The sequence below is a fragment of the Eumetopias jubatus genome, unplaced genomic scaffold (assembly GCF_037043125.1).
Source record: "Eumetopias jubatus isolate StellerSeaLion01/CBP00866 unplaced genomic scaffold, mEumJub1_p1.0 scaffold_12, whole genome shotgun sequence".
NCBI lineage: Eukaryota > Metazoa > Chordata > Mammalia > Carnivora > Otariidae > Eumetopias > Eumetopias jubatus.
The window spans coordinates 66,051,983-66,074,215 of NW_028274818.1; the positions used below are offsets into that span (position 1 = coordinate 66,051,983).

At 35.9% G+C, this 22,233-nt stretch overlaps 1 protein-coding gene across 4 annotated transcripts in view; it reads left to right on the forward strand.

Annotated features, from left to right (window-relative positions):
- Window positions 1–22,233, forward strand: part of CDC42BPA (CDC42 binding protein kinase alpha) — a 350,267-nt gene that overhangs the window by 219,074 nt on the left and 108,960 nt on the right. For 2 of the 4 annotated variants that reach the window (XM_028111910.2, XM_028111911.2), the window contains exons 13-14: window positions 6,695–6,937; window positions 7,189–7,299. In XM_028111910.2, coding sequence (XP_027967711.1) covers window positions 6,695–6,937; window positions 7,189–7,299 — 354 coding nt within the window. The remainder of the gene's footprint in view (window positions 1–6,694; window positions 6,938–7,188; window positions 7,300–22,233) is intronic. The other 2 variants (XM_028111912.2, XM_028111914.2) reach the window with 1 other exon arrangement.

Here is a 22,233-nt window from a genome sequence, read left to right on the forward strand (position 1 = left end):
AAACTGAAATGCCCAACCAATTCATATGATGGAATAGTGTGGCTTGGTGGCTAAAGAATTTTTAATGCCATAGGAAATTAAAAATATATATATATGTGTTGCTTTTTTCCAAGCCTTATAAAATGGTATATGCAATTTTTTGCAGTTTGTTTTTTTCACTCATTATATTTCTAAGATTCATCTATATAGCTATAAAGCATTCATTTAGTTGCGTATAGTATACCATTACGTGAATGCTCCGGAAGTTACTTATTCCATTTTTTGTGTATAGACATTAAGGTTGCTTATACTTGGCAACTACTGTAAATGAACATTCTTGAATGTATATGCTGATATGCACACACTTGCATATACAAACACGAGTAGAATAATTGGGTCATAAGTAATGAAGATAGTCTATTTTTTATGATAATGCCAAATCATTTTCTGCTGATTATACCTATTTATACTTTCACTCCCACCACGTAGTATTTATTCAACAATACTTCGTATTACTAGCTATATTATTTTGGCCAACCTAGTTGAAATTGATATTTTAGTTCTAGAATTGTGTTTTGTTAATAAGGTCTTAACTTCTCTAATTACTAATGAGGTTGAGTATCTTACGTATGCTCATTTATCATTTATATTTCTTCTTTTGTGAAATGCCTCTCAGTATCCTTTGTATATTTTTCTGTTGAGATGTTTGTCTTTTTCTTACTGGTTGGTTAAGAATTCTTGAAAATTTCTATATTAATCTTGTCGGTTGTGTGTTACAGATATCTCCCAGTTAGTGGCTTGTTTTTTCACTTTCTTTATGGAAGTTCTTAGTTTTAGTGTAGTCAAGTCTTTCAGTCTTTCTTTTTAAAGTTTTGCTGGCTTGTGTAAGAAATCTGAGGTTAAAAATTCTGTTTTTTTTTAAAGTGTTCTGTTTTTATTTTGAAGTTTTAAAGTTTGTTCTTTCATCTTTAAATTTTTAATACACCAGAAATTTATTTTTTCATATCATGTGAGATAAGGATCCAATTTCAGTTTTTCCTGTGTATCTAACCAGTTGTTCATTTACTAAATAGCCCCTCTTTTCCACAGTGATGTGCAAGTTAACCTCTGTCATGTATTACATTTCCATTTATGAATGAGTCTGCATCTCATTCCTTAAAAACTGTGATGAGATTTTGATTAAAATTGCATTAAATCTGTAGAGTAATTTGAGGAGAATTGACATCATTACAGTATTGAGTCTTTAAGTTCTTACTATCTTACTAAGTTCTTACTTAAGTTCTTACTATCTGTGTTTATTAATATTATTCCAAATGCACACACAGATTTCAAGAGCAGAACGTAGTATTGTGATGTACGTAGAGCAGAAATAACCACATCCCTCCTCTGTGTGCTAATTCTTACCTCTGGTAGCAATGCAATGAGAGCTGGATAGACAAAACCCTACATATATGGAGTCTATGTTGTGAATGTGAGGAACCCCAAAAAAGTGAGTCAGGGTGTTTATATAAAGGAGAGTGGTGGATGCTTCCTACTTCCCCCCTCATCTCCACCTACCCTTCTGAGAGTCTCCTTGGAAGTGTAAAGAGAAGGATCTAGGACTCTTTGAAATATAAATAAATCACTTCAGTGGAAAGATAAGCCCAGAGTCTCAGGCTCTATAAAGAGGATCGCTCCCTGATCCAGGCTCCTCTCTCTCTCCCCACTCCTGTTGAAGTATAAGCACATACATCCAGGAGCTAAATCTCTTTGGAGTTTCTCACACTAAATTAGTCAGAAATTACAAGGCTTGCTTTTTAGCCCAGGTCCCAAGTTTCAGTAAAATTTGTTTACAAAGGCCTATCTGTAGAAAAACATAAAAATATTTTATCTAGAGCCCCACAGTCTTTCTATCCACAAACATGGTGTATCTCTCCATATCTTTTTTTTTTAAAGATTTTATTTATTTATTTGAGAGAGAATGAGAGATAGAGAGCACGAGAGGGAAGAGGGTGAGAGGGAGAAGCAGACTCCCTGCTGAGCAGGGAGCCCGATGTGGGACTCGATCCTGGGACTCCAGGATCATGACCTGAGCCGAAGGCAGTCACTTAACCAACTGAGCCACCCAGGCGCCCTCTCTCCATATCTTTAACATCTTTAAAATGTTTTTTCATGTAATTTTATGCATGTCTTATTTGCCTTTAAATTTATTCTATTTTTTCATATTTTAAATGGTATCTTTAAAATTATATTTTCTTACTAATTTCATTCCAGTAACATTGCTAAATTTTTATTAATTGTACTAATATATTTGAGATTCTTTATGGTTCTCTGCAAATAATGACAGTTTTGTTTCTTCTTTTGGTTTTTATGACCTTTCTTTCTTTCCTTGTCTCACTGTATTAGCTAGAACCCACATTACAGTGTTGAATAGAACTCGTGATAGCAGGCTTCCCTGTCTTATTCCTGATTTCAAAGAAAATGCCTTTACTGTTTCACCACTAATAATGTTTTCTGTGAGTTTTTGGTAATACTTTTTATCAGGTTAAGAAAGTTATCTTCTATTCCTATTTTGTAATCATTTTTATCAAGAATGGGTATTGGACTTCTTAAATGTGCTTTTCTGTACACTATCGCAACCAATTTCTAGGAATTTGTTAATATCTATTGATGTAATTAAATGATTGTTCTTTAATAACTTGGTTTGGTAAATTACATTGACACTTTTTCTAATGTTAAACCGTTTTTGCATTTCTGGGTTAAACCTAAATTGCATGGGTATTATCTCCTAAATAATAATATGCCAGTATATATAACACTTATGTAATAGCACTGTAATTGGAGTGCTTTGCATATATCAGATCATTTAATCTTTATAAGAGCCTTGTGATTTAGGTATTATTATGATGATGATTATGATTGTTCTCATTTTATAAATGGTGAGACCAAGCACAGAGAGGTCAAATACACTTGTTCAAGTTCATAGAGCTAGAAAGTGGTGGATCTGGAATTTCAACACAAGGAGTCTATCCAGAGTTAATGCTTATCTGTGTCACTGGAGTTGATTTGCTAATGTCTTTTTTTGTTGTTGGATTTTTTGTTTTCATCAGTATGATTGGCTTGTGATTTTTTTTCTATTCTGGTGTTTTTGTGATATCAAGGTTATACAGGTCTTATAGAAAGAGTTGGGTAGCATTGCCTCTTTTTCTCTTTGTAAAAGTTTGTATAAGAGGAATGTTTATTCCTTGAAACCCTGGAAGAATCACTTGTGAAACCATCTGAGTTTGGAAATTCTCACTGAGGGGATGGGGAAAGTTTGTTGACTATTGATTTAGGTACTTTAATTATTATAGGGCTATTTAGGCATTCTATTTCTTTGTGAAACAGTTTTGATAAATTGTATTTTTGTAGGAATTCGTTCATTTCAGAAGCTAACAAATTTATTGTCATAAAGTTTTCATTATATTTTCATTAGCTTTTTTGATTTCTTCCAGATTTGTAGTTATAACCTTTTTCGTTTCTTAATATTATTTCTTTTTGCATTTATTATTCTCTCCTTGTTTGATCTCACCTGATGTTTGCCTGTTTTATTCTCTCAAAGAACCATCTTTTGCCTTTGTTGATGTTTATTATCCCAACATTTCTCTTTTTTAGTTTATGTCCTGATTTTTATTATCTTCTCATGTTGGCAGAAGCATTAATAGGTTCTATCTCTTTTTATGTGGAATTTCATTGAATTTAAACCGTTTTTTAAGTTTCAATGCAAGTATTTCAAGCTATAAATCTCCCCTTAAGTAAACCTTTTACTGCATCCTCGAGTTTTAATATATCTACTAAACATTTTTATTGTTTTTTGTTATTTTCACTTTGTTTTTAGTTCTAAATATTTTAACATTCTTTATGACTTTTCTCCTTGACCAGTGAGTTATTATGGAATTTAGCCTTTTTTACCTTTGATTTCTATTTTAATAGTGATGATTTTAAAGAACTTGATCTTTAATATCTGTTCTTTGAAATTTGCTGAGACTTGTTTCATAGCCTAGACAGACTGTTAACATTTTTTATTTTTTACTTATTTTTATTATTATTTTTTTAAGATTTCATTTTTAAGTAATCTCTACACCCAGCGTGGGACTTGAACTTACAACCCTGAGATCAGGAGTCACACACTCTACCAACTGAACCAGCCAGGCACCAACAATTTTTAAATGTTCACTATGTGCTTGAGAAGAATTGGGTGCAAGCTTCTACATATGAAGCTTGATGATCTTCTCTATATTCACTATTTTTTAACTGTTTGTTTTATCTATTAATGATTGTCAAATTGAAATTTCTCATTATGGTCATGTGTTTACCAATTTTTCTATGATGTTCTTGGCAATTTCTTCATAATTTATTTTGAGTCTGTCTTGTGGAATGCATAAAAGTTTAGAATAGCATTTCTTTCTAGTGTTGAATTTTATCATTGTGTAGGACATTCTCTATCCTTAATAATAATGCTTTTTCTATTAACGTCTAGATGTTATTTTTTTAATTTGGTATAACAAATTTGGCCCTTTTATATTAATTTTGAGTACTAATGTGTATAGACATGTTTCTACCAAGTTACTTTCTGCTTTGTGTTTGTCATGCTTTTTCTGTGCCTATCTTTGTTTCCTTTCTTGCCTTTTTAATATTGTGGTAAAATACATATAATATAAAATATTTCCTAACCATTTTTAAAATGTACAGTTCAATAGTGTAAAGTACATTCACATTGTTGTGCAATGAATCTCCAGCATTTTTTCATCTTGCAAAATTTTTTCTTGTATTTTAATTGAAGTGGGGTTTTTTTGTTTTTCTTCCCACTTTACTCACTACTTGTTTTAACAGTTTCTAGTAACTGCTCTTGAGTTTTATCATGCATAGTTAACAAAGTCTGAATTTAATATCTGAAACCATACCTCCCAAATCTTTAACTCTGTTATGTCTTCCCAACATTGGTGGTATTTTTTACTAATGTTTTACTTATATCCTTTTTGTTTACTGTCCAGATGAAACATTTTTTATAATGCAGTCTCATTCACTTGTTTGTTTAACATTCACATTTATGTTTACTAGTTTCCTAGTCCTCCATTTCTCTGTCATTATACTTTGCTTTTAAAATTATTTTTCTTTTTCCTGAAGTAAATCTTCAGAGGTTCTTATTTAGTGGAGATCTGATTGTGATAAGCTCTGTCAGTTTTTGTTTATATGAATCTAATTATTTAGCCTCCTAGTTGAAAAGGAATTTTTCTGGGTATACAATTTTAATTACTTTCATATCTCATTAGAAACATTTCCCCCGTTTCTGTTGTTACTTCTTAGTCTATCTTTTTTTGTTTTTGTTTTTGAGGGTGGAAAATAAGTGATTTGTCTTTTTTCACTGATTTCTTTTAAGGACATTTATTTTTATTTGGTGCTACACAATTTTATTTTTTAAAAGTTTCTGGATTTGAGCTTTAACATTTTTTCTTGATTCATAAATGTGGAGCTTACTGCATTGATGAATTCAGGTCTTTAATTTTAACACTTATATTTTTACATTTCTAAATGTTCTACACAGTTGTTTTATAAATCTGGCTGGTCATTTTTAATAGTCTTTTGTCATTTTCCCATTAAATTGATTTCTTTTTACTTCCTCACGTTTCATACATACAAATTTTATGTTAATATTTTATAATTCTAATGTCCAGATACCATTGGAGTTTGTTTTTATTGTTTCTGTTCTTTCCTTATGGTTGTTTGTTCTTTGGGTGTTTGGGAATCTGTGGTAGTGAGCTCATATTACCGTGCTCATAAAAATCCTACATTTCATTGAGGCTCTTTACTCAAAAATGGTTTGCATTTCCTTTTGCCAGAAAGCAGACTTGAGTGCTTTAACTCCCTCTAAGTTTCACACTTTGATCCGGGAGTTTATTTAGCTTTCTCTTCTTGCTTCTGGCCTAAGGCTTAGTCTCCACATAAGAGCATTCCTTGTTTTTTTTATCACTTGTAATGATTCAGTATAATTTTTAAAAATCTCACAAATATCCATTCCATTTCACAAATCTTTATTTTTTTTATTGTTTTATTATGGTATGTTAATCACCATACATTACATCATTAGTTTTTGATGTAGTGTTCCATGATTCATTGTTTGCAAATAACACCCAGTGCTCCATTCAATACGTGCCCTCTATAATACCCATCACTAGGCTGACCCATCCCCCACCCACTTCCCCTCTAGAACCCTCAGTTTGTTTCTCAGAGTCCATAGTCTCTCATGGTTCATCTCCCCCTCCGATTTCCCCCCCTTCATTTTTCCCCTCCTGCTATCTTCTTTTTTTTTTTTTTTAACATATAATGTATTATTTGTTGCAGAGGTACAGGTCTGTGATTCAACAGTCCTACACAGTTCACAGCGCTCACCATAGCACATGCCCTTTATTTTGGCCATCATATGTGGTGTTCCTGTACTCTTTATTTACTTGTAGAATCTAAGGTACTGGCAGATTAAATCAGCTGTTCATCACAGTTAGCATGTTAGCATCAGGAATAGAGACTAATAACAGAGAACCCTGCTATTAATATCTGTTCAGAAGTAGTTGCCTTCTTTTAATTTTGTCCTCAGATGAGTAATTTTGGCTCTTCTTGACTTCATGATAGCTACTTTGATGGCCAAAATTGGTCCCTAGTTTGCAGAATTGGTAACTTTATTCTTTTTACAAAACTGTAGGAACTAGTCCAGGCTAGTGAGCGATTAAAAAACCAGTCCAAAGAGCTGAAAGACGCACACTGTCAGAGGAAACTGGCCATGCAGGAATTCATGGAGATCAATGAGCGGCTAACAGAATTGCACACCCAAAAACAGAAACTTGCTCGCCATGTCCGAGATAAGGAAGAAGAGGTGGACCTGGTGATGCAAAAAGTTGAAAGCTTAAGGCAAGAACTGCGCAGAACAGAGAGAGCCAAAAAAGAGGTTAGTAGTCAGGGAGATTTTCTAGTGCCCATGGGGTAGTGATTAAAGCTGCTTTTTCAGATTAGTGGAATAATGTATATATCCTCCTTTAATTGTTGAAAACCTTTTTTTTTTTAAGTTTGGTTATTTTATTAAATACGAATTTCAACATTTGAGTTATCTTCTTATAAGGTAAATTCCCATGGGGAAAAGCATTTTATTGGAAAAACAATTACAACCATGACATCTGCTCTTTTAATTTTATTTTAAAGCTGGAAGTTCATACAGAAGCTGTGGCTGCTGAAGCATCTAAAGACAGGAAACTGCGTGAACAGAGCGAGCACTATTCTAAGCAACTGGAAAATGAATTGGAGGGACTAAAGGTAGCGTCTGATTTCACATTTGTGAAGTTGAATTAATTTTCTTCTCTTTAGGCTTAACAGGAGTGTTAATTTATGTACTCTCTTTGACATGGAGTAAAAACTAGCTATCCTTCAAACCTAGTATTCTTAATTCTCATTCCTACTAGTAGAAAGCTGATGTAGACTTCCTCATCATTCTGGAAGGAAAGGGAAGGTTGTGTTTAGGGTGGAGAAGAAATCTATTGGAAAAGAGTTCAAAATATTTAGGAGAAGGACTGCACACCTGGACAAGATGGGGGGGCATGGTTAGTTAACCAGACCCTCTATTTTATAAATGACATAGGAGAGGTTCAAGGATAGCTCTGCAGATACTTCTGTGAGGTGGGATGAGATGATAATGGGCGTGGGCCAACACATTTGAGCAGAAGTGCTTAGCAAGGGAAATACTGTGTCATCTCTAGAGTTGGACTGCTTGGTTTTACCTCCTAGCCTCATCAGTTACTAGCCATGTAATGCTGGACAAAACATTTAACCTCCACTTTAATTTTCCTATCTGTAAAACCCTATCTCATTGGTTTTATGTAGGGAGTATATGCATATATATATGTAAAGCACTCAATAACTCTTAGCTTTGATAATAATGAGTATGTCACAGTGAGAGAATTGAGATTAAATTGACATCCTATTTCTACAACACTAAATTAAAATCTGAATATGATGCCTGCCTTTTCTTCGCTCTGACCTTAGCAAAACCGTCTCCTTTGTGCTGTCCACCAGCCTTCACCTACACCCTCTACTTGCATAACCATGCATAGTCTAGTCTTACTCATCTGGCAAATATAAGAATCAAGTTGAATGTCATCTCAGAAGTCTGTGCTACTATAGAATTCTGTTAATAACTTTAGCATAGCTTTTATTGTATTTATCCACAAAATGTCTCCCTGCCTAAACTGTGACCAAACCTATTGAAAACATGCAGGTATAGTATTAACCTGGCTCAGGGCCAGATTTTAGTACTTGTTTAATAAATGTGTTAAATCAATGAATGAATGTAGAATTGGTCAGAACTTTTTCTCTGACTTGAATATAAGTGGTTGCAAATGAGGTTTCTCTACTATAAATATAAACTCTAGATTTTATTTCTTACTTTAGGGATTGATTTGTTTTTAATTTTTTGCTTTATCGTGATTGCCACAGTCTTGGTCAGCTTTCCCAAGTAGAGGTGTTTCTCCTATGTACTTATGCTTCTGGAACAGGATTAGTTTATGGAAGTCATTACATTACTGTCTCAAATAATTTTCAGTCAGGGACTGTTTTGTTTCCAGCACTGTTTTTGGTGATTTGGGTACAAACAATCATAAAGTACAGACTAGAAGGAATCTTAGAGATTATTTGCATTTGAGGAAATTGAGAACCAAAAGAGTTAAGGATTATGTAGTCATAAGTGATATAGTTTAAATATTTTAGTTTAAATATTATTATTATTATTAAATATTATTATTATTATTAAATATGGATTTTCTAACTCAATGCCACGTTCTAGCCACTAGTCTGCCTTTTTTTTTTCTGTAATAAACACTGCTGCTCTGAAAGCTTTGAATCACATGTATTTACTGACTGATGAAATGCTCATAATCTCTTGTATCATTTAAAAATTTGAGATAGTAATAGAACTACCCAATGTTAATGCATTTAAAATGCTTTGCCCAGGGCCTGGCAGAAAGTAAAGGCTCAGCAAGTTGACTGTGATTATTATCATACTATCAATTCTTGAGGAAATTTTCTAAAACTGGAATATCTTGGTTTAATTTCTTGTAAACCTATTTTGAATTGGTTTTGAAACCTATTTTGACCATTCTAAAAGGCTGTAGGAATCTTCAGTCCACTAAGAATACTTTTCAATAGAATTGAAGGGAGAAATAATTCTTGAATAACAGAAAATTCAGTATCCCATTTCCAATAATGCATAGAACATATAGACAGAAGATCAGTAAGGATAAAAAGGTCTTGAACAACACTATAACCAACTAGACCTTCCACTCAGCACAGCAGAACACACATTCTCCTCAAGTGCACATGGTATATTCTCCAGGATAGGCCAGATGTTAGGCTACAAAACTAGTCTCAAAAATGTAATAATATTGAAGTCATACAAAGTGTCTTCTCTAGCCACAATGGAATGAAGCCAAAAATCAGTAACATAAGGAAAACTGGAATGTTAAAAAATATGTGGAAATAAAACAAGATACCCTTAATCAGTGGATCAAGGAAGAAATCAAGGGAAATTAGAAAAATACCTACAGAGGAATCAAATGAAAACACCACACTGGATGCAGTGCTCAGAGATTTATAGCTGTAAATAACTATATTTAAAAAAGAAGAAGGGTCTCAAATCAGTTACATAATTTTATATCTTATGGAACTAGAAAAATAAGAGCAAAGGAAACTCAAAGCTAGCAGAAGAAAGGAAGATTAGAGCAGAGTTAAATAAAATGAGAATAGAAAAATAATGAGAATGAAACCAAAAGTTGATTTTTTTGAAAGATAAAATTGACAAACCGTTAGCTAAAAGCATACAAATTACTTAAAATGCCTCAAGAAAAAAATAAAAATCTAACAGACATATAACCAAAAGATGTAATGAGTAATAAGAAGACTCCTGACAAAGAAAAGTCCAGGGCCAGATGCTTTCACTAGTGAATTAAACCAAACATTTAAAGAAGAATGAATACCAATCTCTCTTAGACTTCTTCAAAGATGACAAGAGTAGGAAGTACTTCTCAACTCATCCTTTAAGGTCAGCATTACCCTGATACCAAAGCCATATTAAGAACATTACAAGAAAAGAAAATTACAGACCAGTATTTGTAATGAATATAGATGTATAAATCCCCAGCAAAATCCTGGCAAACCAAGTCCAAAACCATATTAAAAAGATTAAGCACCATGACAGTGGATTATTTCAGGAATATAAGGGTGGTTCAATGTAAAAAAATGATATAATACATGACATTAATAGGACCTGAGAGGGGGGATGATTTTCTTAATTGAAGCACACAAGTCATTTCGCAAAATCCAACATCCTTTCAAAATGAGAACTCCCAGAAAACTAGGACTAGAAGGAAACATGTTCAACATGATAAAAGATATTTATGAAAAGTCCACAGTTAACATCATACTCAATGTTGAACAAACACTTCTTCCTAACATTAGGAATGAGACAAGGATGCCCATGTTTACCACTGCTATTTAATATTCTACTGGAGTATCTAGCCAGAGGAATTAGACAAGAAAAAGAAATAAAAGATATCCAAACTGGAAAGGAAGAAGTAAAACTATCTCTGTTCACAGAACACATGACCCTTTATATAAAAATATTCAAAAGAATACTACCAGTTTACAGTCCAGCATATAAGAAGCTCGGAAGCCACTATGTTTGAACAAGTAAAAAGCTGAATAAATAGAAAAATCAACAACTCTTCTTATACCTATAGAAGTGACATCACAGAACAAGCTGCTGCCCCTAAATTTGGAGAGACTAACAGGCAAATACAGAGACTCACAACTTAGCAGAAACCTTTGTAGGAATCAGTGCCAGTGTTTGGAAACCTGAACTACAACTGAGAAATCATTAGAGGCTCATTGTAGGCAGGTCTGAGATATAAAATCTCCAGGGAACCCAGTCAGTGGGGGTGCTTTTGTGAGTTTTGCCTCCTGGACCTCTACCAGGTTCTCACAATGAATATCAGAGCAAAATCCCTTGTGCTAACAATAGGGGAAACTCTTTTGAAATATGCCACAGTATCCTGTTCCTCTTAACAAGGTCTGCCTTCAGGAGAAACTCTTCAACCAGAACCGAACTTGCTCAAGTTTTATCAGAGCCCAGGGGCGCCTGGGTGGCTCAGTTGGTTAAGTTTTATCAGAGCCCAGTGGACTTGAGAGAAGGAAGACACCCAATCCCAACCTGCTGTAGTCATCCTGTCCAAACTAAGGGGGAGAGAATAGCCAACAAGGTTGTCTGACTTTTATAGTCCAGAGGCACCAGCTCAATAAAAGACTGATATCTAATCCTAGGACTATAGAACACTTCCCCTCTCCCCACAACTTACTGCCACATTACTAAAAGCCTCTTTACAGCTGTTCCTTTTACCCAGCACATCATGTGCCGCCTATCGACAAAAAATTATAAGATATACTGAAAGACAGAAAACACAGTTGGAAGGGACAGAGCAAGCATCAGAACCAGACTCAGATATGGCAGAGATGTTGAAATTATGAGACTGGGAGTTTAAAACTATGATTAATTGATGTGCTGAGGACTCTAATGGGAAAGTAGAGAACATGGAAGAATTAAATGAACAATGTAAAGAGAGGTGGAAATTCTAAGAAAGAACCAGAAAGGAAAAGCTGAGAAAAGAATTTCTGAGCTTGAGGATATCTAAATAGAAACTAACAAAACTGAAAGGCAAAAAGGAAAAAGAGTGGAAAAAAAAAAAACAGAAGAGAATATTCAAATACTGTGGAGCAACTACAAAAGTTATAACATAGGTCTAATGGGAATACCAGAATGAGAAGAAAGAAAGGGACAGAAGAAATATTTGAAACAATAATGACTGAGAATTTTCCCCAAATTAGTATCAGACACCAAACCACAGATCCAGGAAGGTCAGAGAATACCAAGTACGATAAATGCCGAAAGAACTACACGTAGAGATACCATTTTCAAATTACAGAAAGTCAAAAATAAACAAAAATCCTGAAAGCCAAAGCAAAAAAAATAGGAGGATATAAGACAAGGATTGCACATGACTTCTCAGAAACTCATGCAAACAAGAAGAGAGTAGAGGTGAAATATTTAAAGTGTTGAGAGAAAAGGAGTAGAAGACAAAAATAAGAATAAAGAACAAGGGCAATAAATAGAAGACAGTAGCAAATGTGGTAGATATTAATCCAAAAATATCAATAGTCACTTAGAATATCAGTGGTCTAAGTACATCAGTTATAAAACAGAGATTGTGTCAGATTGGATCAAAAAATATCCAACTGTATGTTGTCTATAAGAAGCCCACTTTGTTGTTTTTCTAAAGATTTTCTTTATTCATTTGAGAGAGAGAGAACGACATAGAGAGCACAGGGAGGGAGGGGAGAGGCAGAGGGAGAAGGAGAAGCAGGCTCCCCGCTGAGCTGAGAGCCCTATGTGGGGCTCTATCCCAGGACCTGGAGATCATGACCTGAGCTGAAGGCAGATGCTTAACCATCTGAGCCACCCAGGTGCCCAAGAAGCCCACTTTAAATATAGAGGCAGATATAGATTAAAAGTAAATGGATGAAGAAAGATATATCATGCTAACCCCAACGAAAAGAAAGTGGGAGGAGCTATATTAATTTCAGAGTGGAATTCAGAGTAAGGAAAGTTTTTTAGGAATAAAAAGGCATCACATAATAATAAAGGAATCAGTTCTTCAAGAAGACGTAGCGAAACTTAACACGTAGACATGTAAATGTGTGAGTGCAAAAACTGATAGCTCTGCAAGGAAAAACAGATGAATCTACTATTATAGGTGGAAATGTCAGCACCCCTATTTCAGAAATGAATACAGGAGGCATAAAATTAGTAAGGACATAGATGAGCTCAACAATATCATCAGTTACATGGATATAAGGCAAATCTACAGACTGCTTCATATAACAGCAGAATATGCATTCTTCTCAAGCTCACATGGAACATCCACCAAAATAGACCACACATTCTGGTCTATAAAACAAACCTTAACAAATCCTTAAGACATTTAAGAGATTAGGAATCACTCAATGGCTGCTCTCAGACCACAGTGGAATTAAACTAGATGTCAACACCAGAAATAGAGCTGGAAAAATTCCAAAATATTTCTAAATAACTTCTAAATAACACATGAGTTAAAGAAAATGTCTTGAGAAATTTTTAAATATTTTGAACTAAATAGAAATGAAAACAAGTTTAACTTACTAAAATTTGTGGGATATAGTGAAGGCAGTGTTTAGCATTGAATGCATATATAAGAAAGAAAAAGATCTAAAATTAATCATCTTTCACTTTAGATACTAGAAAGAGAAGAGAAAATTAAATCTGAAGTAAACAGAAGAAGGGAAATAATAAAAATTAGAGCCAAAACTGATTAAATTGAAAACAGGAAACAAATAGGAAAAAAATCAATGAAATCAAAGCTTATTCTTTGAAAAGATAGTAAAATTGGTTAAGTCTTTTCTCCGGCTAATTATGAAAAAAAGAGATCCCTTTCATTTATTTTTGATAGTGATTATATCAACAAGCCTTCCAGTATTAAACTGTTCTAACCTTTGGTAATCAGTTGCTCATATAATAATAGAATTCCAATACAGCAGTGGGTTAGGATTGTTAACATTTTATTAACAAGTTTTGTTGTTAAATTTATACTGAGATGAGAGGAAGGAAAGATGGCGGAGGAGTAGGGGGCCCTATTTCAACTGGTCCCTGGAATTGAGCTGTATATCTACCAGACCACTCCAAGCACCCACGAAACCAGCCTGAGATGTAAGAAAATCTGGATCTCTACAAGCAGAATATCGCAGGTGGTTAGTTTTGAGGTACAAAGCAGGGAGCCCTGATTCCGTGGGCAGATATGGGAGGATAAATGGCAGCGGGAGGGAGCCTGGCCGTGGGGATCCTACACCTCCGGTGAGCAACAGTCTCGCGCCCTGGGGATGGGGCACAGACTTGCAGACCGGTAGCGGCGGGGAAAGGACTTTAGGGCAGCCCCCACGGTGGAAACCCGGAGCGGCGGAGTCACGCGGGTGAACTGGTAGCGGCTGGCGGTTTTAGAAGCACAAAGGACAGAGAAGTGCCCCAACCTGGAGGCAGGACTGGGGGCGCTGCGGAGGGGCGCACAACCCAGGCCACTGCAGTTTATAGCAGCACGGACAGAAACAGAGACAGTGTGGCCTGGAGAGCTCACTGAAGAACAGACTGCGGTCTCTCTGCTCTGAGGCAGAGGGTTGGAAACGGTCTCTTCTGCTCTGACTCGTGGAAGAGATGCTGAAAGCTGCCAGGGAAAGCCGCCAGAGAACAAAAGCCCCAAAAACTGATTCCCGCTGAGCCCATCCCCCGCCACAGGGGGGCTGGGCAACTCCGCCCAAACAGGGTTGCCTGAGTAACAGCGTGGCAGGCCCCTCCTGCAGAAGACAGCTGGGAAAACAAGAGGCCAGCAACCCTAAGGTCCCAAGAAAACAGGTGCATCTTGCTTGGGTTCTGGTCAATAATTTGGACTCTATACATTCCCTCAAACACCCATCAACAGAATGACTAGGAGGAGGGGCCTCCAAAATAGAAAAGACGCAGAGATTATGACTTATGCTGCAGATTTACAAATGGATGCAGATATAACCAGATGTCAGAGATGGAATTCAGGCCAGCAATTGTGAAGACAATGGCTAGAATGGAGAAATCAATTAATGGCAACATAGAGTCTCTAAGGGCAGAAATGAAAACTGAATTGGCAGAACTTAAAAATGCTATCAATGAGATCCAATCCCATCTAGATAATCTAACAGCTAGGATAACTGAGGCAGAAGAACGAATAAGCGACCTGGAAGACAATATATAGATAAAAAGGGAAAAGAGGAGGCCAGGGAAAAACAACTCAGAATCCATGAAAATAGAGACAGAGAAATAAGTGACACCATGAAGTGTTCCAATGTCGGGATAATTGGAATCCCGGAGGGAGTGGAGAGAGAGAGGACTAGAAGATGTATTTGAGCAAATCATAGCTGAGAACTTCCCTAATCTGAGGAATAAAACAAACATTCGCATCCTAGAGGCAGAGAGGACCCCTCCCAAGGTCAAGGAAAACAGGCCAACCCCCCCAGCATGTAATAGTAAAACTTGCAAATCTTAGAACCAAGGAAACCATCTTAAGGGCAGTTAGGGGGAAGAGATTCCTTACGTACAGAGGGAGGAACATCAGAATAATGTCAGACCTATCCACAGAGACCTGGCAAGCCAGAAAGGCCTGGCAAGACATATTCAGGGTACTAAACGAGAAGAACATGCAGCCAAGAATCCTTTATCTGGCAAGGCTGTCATTTAGAATGGATGGAGAGAAACAGAGCTTCCATGACCGGCAGAAACTGAAAGAATATGTGACCACGAAGCCGGCCCTGCAAGAAATATTAAGGGGGGTTCTCTAAAAGGAGAAAGACCCTAAGAGTGATACACAACAGAAATTTACAGGGACAATCTATAAAAACAATGTCTTCACAGGCAATATGATGACAATTCATATCTTTCAATAATCACTCTCAACATGAATGGCCTAAATGCTCCCATAAAATGGCATAGGGTTGCAGATTGGATAAAAAGACAGGACCCATCCATATGCTGCCTATAAGAGACTCATTTTGAATCTAAAGATACATCCAGACTGAAAGTGAAGGGATGGAGATCCATCTTCCATGCCAGCGGACCTCAAAAGAAAGCTGGGGTAGCAATTCTTATGTCAGACAAATTAGATTTTAAACTAAAGTCTGTAATTAGAGACACAGAAGGACACCATATCATTCTTAAAGGGTCTGTCCAACAAGAAGATCTAACAGTTGCAAATATCTATGCCCCTAACATTGGAGCAGCATCTACATAAGCCAACTGTTAACCAAAATAAAGAGGCATATTGATAACAATACGTTAATTGTAGGAGACCTCAATACTCCACTCTCAGCAATGGACAGATAATCTAAGCAGAAAATCAACAAGGAAACAAGAGCTTTGAATGATACACTGGACCAGGTAGACCTCATAGATATTTATAGAACATTTCACCCTAAAACAACAGAATACTCGTTCTTCTCGAGAGCACATGGAACTGTCTCCAGAATAGACCACATACTGGGTCACAAATCAGGTCTCAACCGAAACCAAAAGATTGAGATTATTCCCTGCATATTCTCAGACTACAATGCTTTAAAACTGGAACTCAATCGCAAGAAAATATTTGGCAGAAATTCAAACACTTGGAAGCTAAAGACCACTCTGCTCAAGAATGTTTGGGTCCACCAGGAAATCAAAGGAGAATTTAAACAATTCATGGAAATCAATGAGAATGAAAACACATCGGTCCAAAACCTATGGGATACTGCAAAGGCTGTCCTAAGGGGGAAATACATAGCCATCCAAGACTCACTCAAAAAAATAGAGAAATCCCGAATTCACCAACTAACTCTGCACCTTAAAGAACTAGAGAAAAAGCAACAAACGATGCCTAAGCCATGCATTAGAAGAGAAATAATTAAAATTAGAGCAGAAATCAATGAATTAGAAACCAGAAACACAGTAGATCAGGTCAAAGAAACTAAAAGTTGGTTCTTTGAAAGAATTAATAAGATCAATAAACTACTGGCCAGTAGTTTCCTTACCCAAAGGAAAAGAGAAAGGGGGGGCGCCTGGGTGGCTCAGTCATTAAGCGTCTGCCTTCGGCTCGGGTCGTGATCCCGGGGTCCTGGGATTGAGCCCCGCATCAGGCTCCCTGCTCAGCGGGAAGCCTGCTTCTCCCTCTCCCACTGCCCCTGTCTGTGTTCCTTCTCTTGCTTTGTCTCTCTCTGTCAAATAAATAAATAAACAAATAAAAAGAAAAGAGAAAGGACCCAAATAAATAAAATTATGAATGAAAGGGGAGAGATCACGACTAACACCAAGGAAATAGAAACAATTATTAGAAATTATTATCAACAACTATATGCCAATAAACTGAGCAATCTGGATGAAATGGAAGAGTTCCTGGAAACTTATAAGCTGCCAAGACTGAAACAGGAGGAAATTAACAACCTGAATAGGCCGATAACCAGTAACGAGATTGAAGCAGTGATCAAAAACCTCCCAAAAAACAAGAGTGCAGGGCCTGCTGGATTCCCTGGGGAATTCTACCAAACATCCAGGGAAGAAATAATACCTATTCTACTGAGGCTGTTTCAGAAAATAGAAACAGAAGGAAAACTTCCAAACTCATTCTCTGAGGCCAGCATTACCTTAATCCCCAAACCAGGCAAAGACCCCATCCAAAAGAATTTCAGACCGATATCCCTGATGAATATGGATTCCAAAATCCTCAACAAAATCCTAGCTAATAGGATCCAACAATACATTAGAAGGATCATCCATCACGACCAAGTGGGATTTATCCCCAGGATGCAAGGGTGGTTCAACATTCGCAAATCAATCAATGTGTTAGAACACATTAATAAGAGGAGAGAGAAGAACCATATGGTCCTCTCAATTGATGCAGAAAAAGCATTTGACAAAATACAACATCCTTTCCTGATTAAAAATCTTCAGAGTATAGGGATAGAGGGAACATTCCTCAAGTTCATAAAATCCATCTCTGAAAAACCCACAGCGAATACCATCCTCAATGGGGAAAAGCTGAGAGCCTTTCCCTTAAGATCAGGAACATGTAAAGGTTGCCCACTCTCGCCACTATTGTTCAACATAGTACTAGAAGTCCTAGCAACAGCAATCAGACAACAAAAAGAAATAAAAGGTATTCAAATCAGCAAAGAAGAAGTCAAACTCTCTCTTTTCGCAGACGACATGATACTTTATGTGGAAAACCCAAAAGACTCCACCCCCAAATTACTAGAACTCATACAGCAATTCAGTAATGTGGCAGGATACAAAATCAATGCACAGAAATCAGTTGCTTTCTTATACACTAACAACTCAACTGTAGAAAGAGAAATTAGAGAAACGATTCCACTTACAATTGCACCAAAAACCATAAGATACCTCGGAATAAACCTAACCAAAGAGGTAAAGGATCTATAGGAACTACAGAACACTCATGAAAGAAATTGAAGAAGATACAAAAAGATGGAAAAGTATTCCATGCTCATGGATCGGAAGAATAAACATTATTAAAATGTCTATGCTACCCAGAGCAATCTATACCTTCAATGCCATCCCGATCAAAATCCCAATGACATTTTTCAAAGTGCTGGAACAAACAATCCTAAAGTTTGTATGGAATCAGAAAAGACCCCGAATCACCAAGGACATGTTGAAAAAGAAAAGCAAAGCTGGGGGCATCACGTTGCTCAATTTCAAGCTATATTACAAAGCTGTGATCACCAAGACAGCATGGCACTGGCACAAAAAACAGACATATAGACCAGTGGAACAGAATAGAGAACCTAGATTTGGACCCTCAACTCTAAGGTCAAATAAGCTTTGACAAAGCAGGAAAAAACACGCAATGGAAAAAAGACAGTCTCTTCAATAAATGGTGCTGGGAAAATTGGACAGCCACATGCAGAAGAATGAAACTCAACCATTCTCTAACACCATTCACAATGATAAACTCAAAGTGGATGAAAGACCTCAATGTGAGACAGGAATCCATCAATATCCTAGAGGAGAACATAGGCAGTAACCTCTTTGACATCGGCCACAGCAACTTCTTTTAAGATACATCTCCAAAAGCTAGTGAAACAAAAGCAAAAATGAACTTTTGGGACTTCATCAAGATAAAAGGCTTCTGCACAGCAAAGGAAACAGTTAACAAAACAAAGAGGCAACCCACAGAATGGGAGAAGATACTTGCAAATGACACTACAGATAAAGGGCTGGTATCCAAGATCTTTAAAGAACTTCTCAAACTCAACACCCAAAAAAACAAATAAGTCAAAAAGTGGGCAGAAGATATGAAAAGACACTTTTCTGAAGAAGACATACAAATGGCTAACAGACACTTGAAAAAATGTTCATCATCATTAGCCATCAGGGAAATTCAAATCAAAACCACATTGAAATACCACCTTACACCAGTTAGAATGGCAAAAATGGACAGGGAAAGAAACACTAAGTGTTGGAGTGGTTGTGGAGAAAGGGGAACCCTCTTACACTGTTGGGGGGAATGCAAGTTTGTACAGCCACTTTAGAAAACAGTGTGGAGGTTCCTCAAAAATTTAAAAATAAAGCTAACCTATGACCCAGCAATTGCAGTCCTGGGTATTTACCCCAAAGACACAGATGTAGTGAAAAAAGGGCCATATGCACCCCAATGTTCATAGCAGCAATGTCCACAATAGCCAAACTGTGGAAAGAGCCAAGATGCGCCTCAACAGATGAATGGATGAAGAAGATGTGGTCCATATATATATACAATGGAATTACTCAGCCATCGCAAAGGATGAACACCCAACTTTGACATCAACATGGATGGGACTGGAGGAGATTATGCTAAGTGAAATAAGTCAAGCAGAGAAAGTCAATTATCATATGGTTTCACTTATTTGTGGAACATAAGGAATAGCATGGAGGATATTAGGAGAAGGAAGGGAAGAATGAAGGGAGGGGAATTGGAGGGAGAGATGAACCATGAGAGACGATGGACTCTGAGAAACAAACAGGGTTTTAGAGGGGAGGGGGGAGGGGTATTGGTTAGCCCGGTAATGGGTATTAAAGAGGTCACGTACTGCATGGAGCACTGGGTGTTATACGAATACAGTGGATCGTGGATCACCACATCAAAAACTAATGATGTATTGTATGGTGACTAACATAACATAATAAAATTAAAAATAAATAAATTTATACTGAGATGAGTCTGTGATTTTTTGTATCTTGATTATTTGTATGTTCTTTTGGTTGGGTTTTGTTAACCTTATATAAAGGGAAGCTTTTCCTTTTCTTTGTACTCATGGAAATAAACTTTTTAAAATATGAAAATTCTATAACACATTCTTTGTTATACTGTAGTTGTATTAATGCTTTAGTTTTCATTCATTTTGAGACAATTTGGTTCACTTTCATTTTTCCAGAAAAAATGTCTTTCAAACAGATTTTCAAATTTATAAGCATATGGGTGAGTACTTTATATAAATTTAATAACTTCCCTGGATACATGAAAAGAAGGGGATTACCTGTTGATGATAGTTATATTATTTCATACACTTGCATTTCTCTTGACACTATAGTTTCTTGTTAAAGTTTTCTTCTCTTTTCTGTAATAAATCTTTTTGCAAAGAATATACTGGCTCTGTTTTGCATGCTGTACTTTCTGCTATATTTTTTAAACTCTTATTATAAAATAAAATACAGATAAAACCAAAAATAAAAGAGAAGACACTACTAATATTAGAAATCAAAAAGGGGACATCCCTACACATCCCATGTACATCAAAAGGTTAATAAAGGAACACTGTGAATAACTTTGTGCACACAAATTTGATAACCTAGATGAAATGGACCAGTTCCTTGAAAGACACAAGCTGCCAAAGCTGACACAGAAGAAATAAATAATCTGAAAAGGATTCTATTAAAGAAATTGGATCAATAATTAATAACCTTCCAGAAAAGCACCAGGCCCAGATATGTTCACTGGTGAATTCTACAAAACATGGGGAAGAAGTCATACTAATTTTCTTCAATCTCTTTGAGAAGACAGAAGCAGAGGGAATATTTACTAAGTCATTCTGTGACACCAGCATTACACTACTAAAACTAGACAAAGACATTACATGAAAAAAGAGCTACAGACCAATATGCCTTATAGACACAGATGAAAAAATCCTCAACAAAATATTAATAAATTGAGTCCAACAATGTGTAATAAGAATTACACACCATGCCCTAGTGGGATTTTTATCCCATGTATGCAAGACTGGCTCAAAATTTAAAAAAAAAAAAAAAAATCAGTGAATAAAATGTATCGCATTAATAGACTAAAAAATAAAAATCACATGATCATCTCAATACGTGCAAAAAAACCGTCTGACAGCATCCAACATCTATTCAAGATAAAAACTGTCAATAAGTTCTAAACCTGATAAAGAATGACAGAAAATGAGCTAACATCATACTTGTGAGAAACTTGACACTTTCCCACTAGGATTAAGAGCATGGTGAAGATGTTCCTTTCACCACTACCTTTCAACATTGTATTGGATGTCCTAGCTAATGTGGTAAGACAAGAAGACAAAAGAAGAGGTATACAGATTCTGAAAGAAGGTGTAAAACTGTTCAGCAATGACATGATCGTCTGTATAGAGAATCAAAAAAGTTGACAAAATAACTGGAACAAATAAGCCATTATAGGAAGATTGCAGGGTACAAGGTTAATACACAAAAGCCACTCACTCTCCTGTATAACAGTCATGAACAAGTGGAATTTGACATTTAAAACTCAATACTATTAATATTAGTACCCATAAAAATGAAATACTTGGGTATAAATATAATAAAATGTGCACAAGAGCTATATGGGGAAAACTATAAAACTCTGATAAAAGAAATCAAAGAACTAAATAAATGGAGATATTCCATGTTCATGGATAAGAAGATTCAGTATCATCAAGATTCATTTCTTCCATCTTAATCTGTAGATTTAATGCATTCCCAGTCAAAATCCTAGCCAGTCCTCTTGTGGATGTCATCAAACTGAACCTAACGTTTATGTGGAGAGACAAAAGACCTAGAATAGCCAATACCATAGTGAAGGAAAAGAACACAGTTGGAAGACTGACACTACCTGACTTCAAGATTTACCATAAATCTGCAGTAATCAAGACCATGTGGTACTGATAAATGAATATACAGATAAGTCATTTTTAACAAAGGGACAAAGGCAATATAATGGAGTAAAGATTGTCTTTTCAACAAATGGTGCTGGACAGTCACATTACTAAATGAATGAATGAATGAATCTAGACATAGAACTGTAATTACACCCTTTACAAAAATTAACTTAAAATGGATCAGAGGTCTAAATATAAAACATGAAACTATAACACTCCTAGGGGATAACATAGAAGAACTAGATCACCTAGGAAAGTGACTTCCTCCATATAGTACCAAAGGCACAATTCATGAAATAAATGATATGTTAGACTTCATTGAAATTAAGCATTTCTGCTCTGCAAAAGACACTGAGAAGAAAATGAAAAGATGAGGCA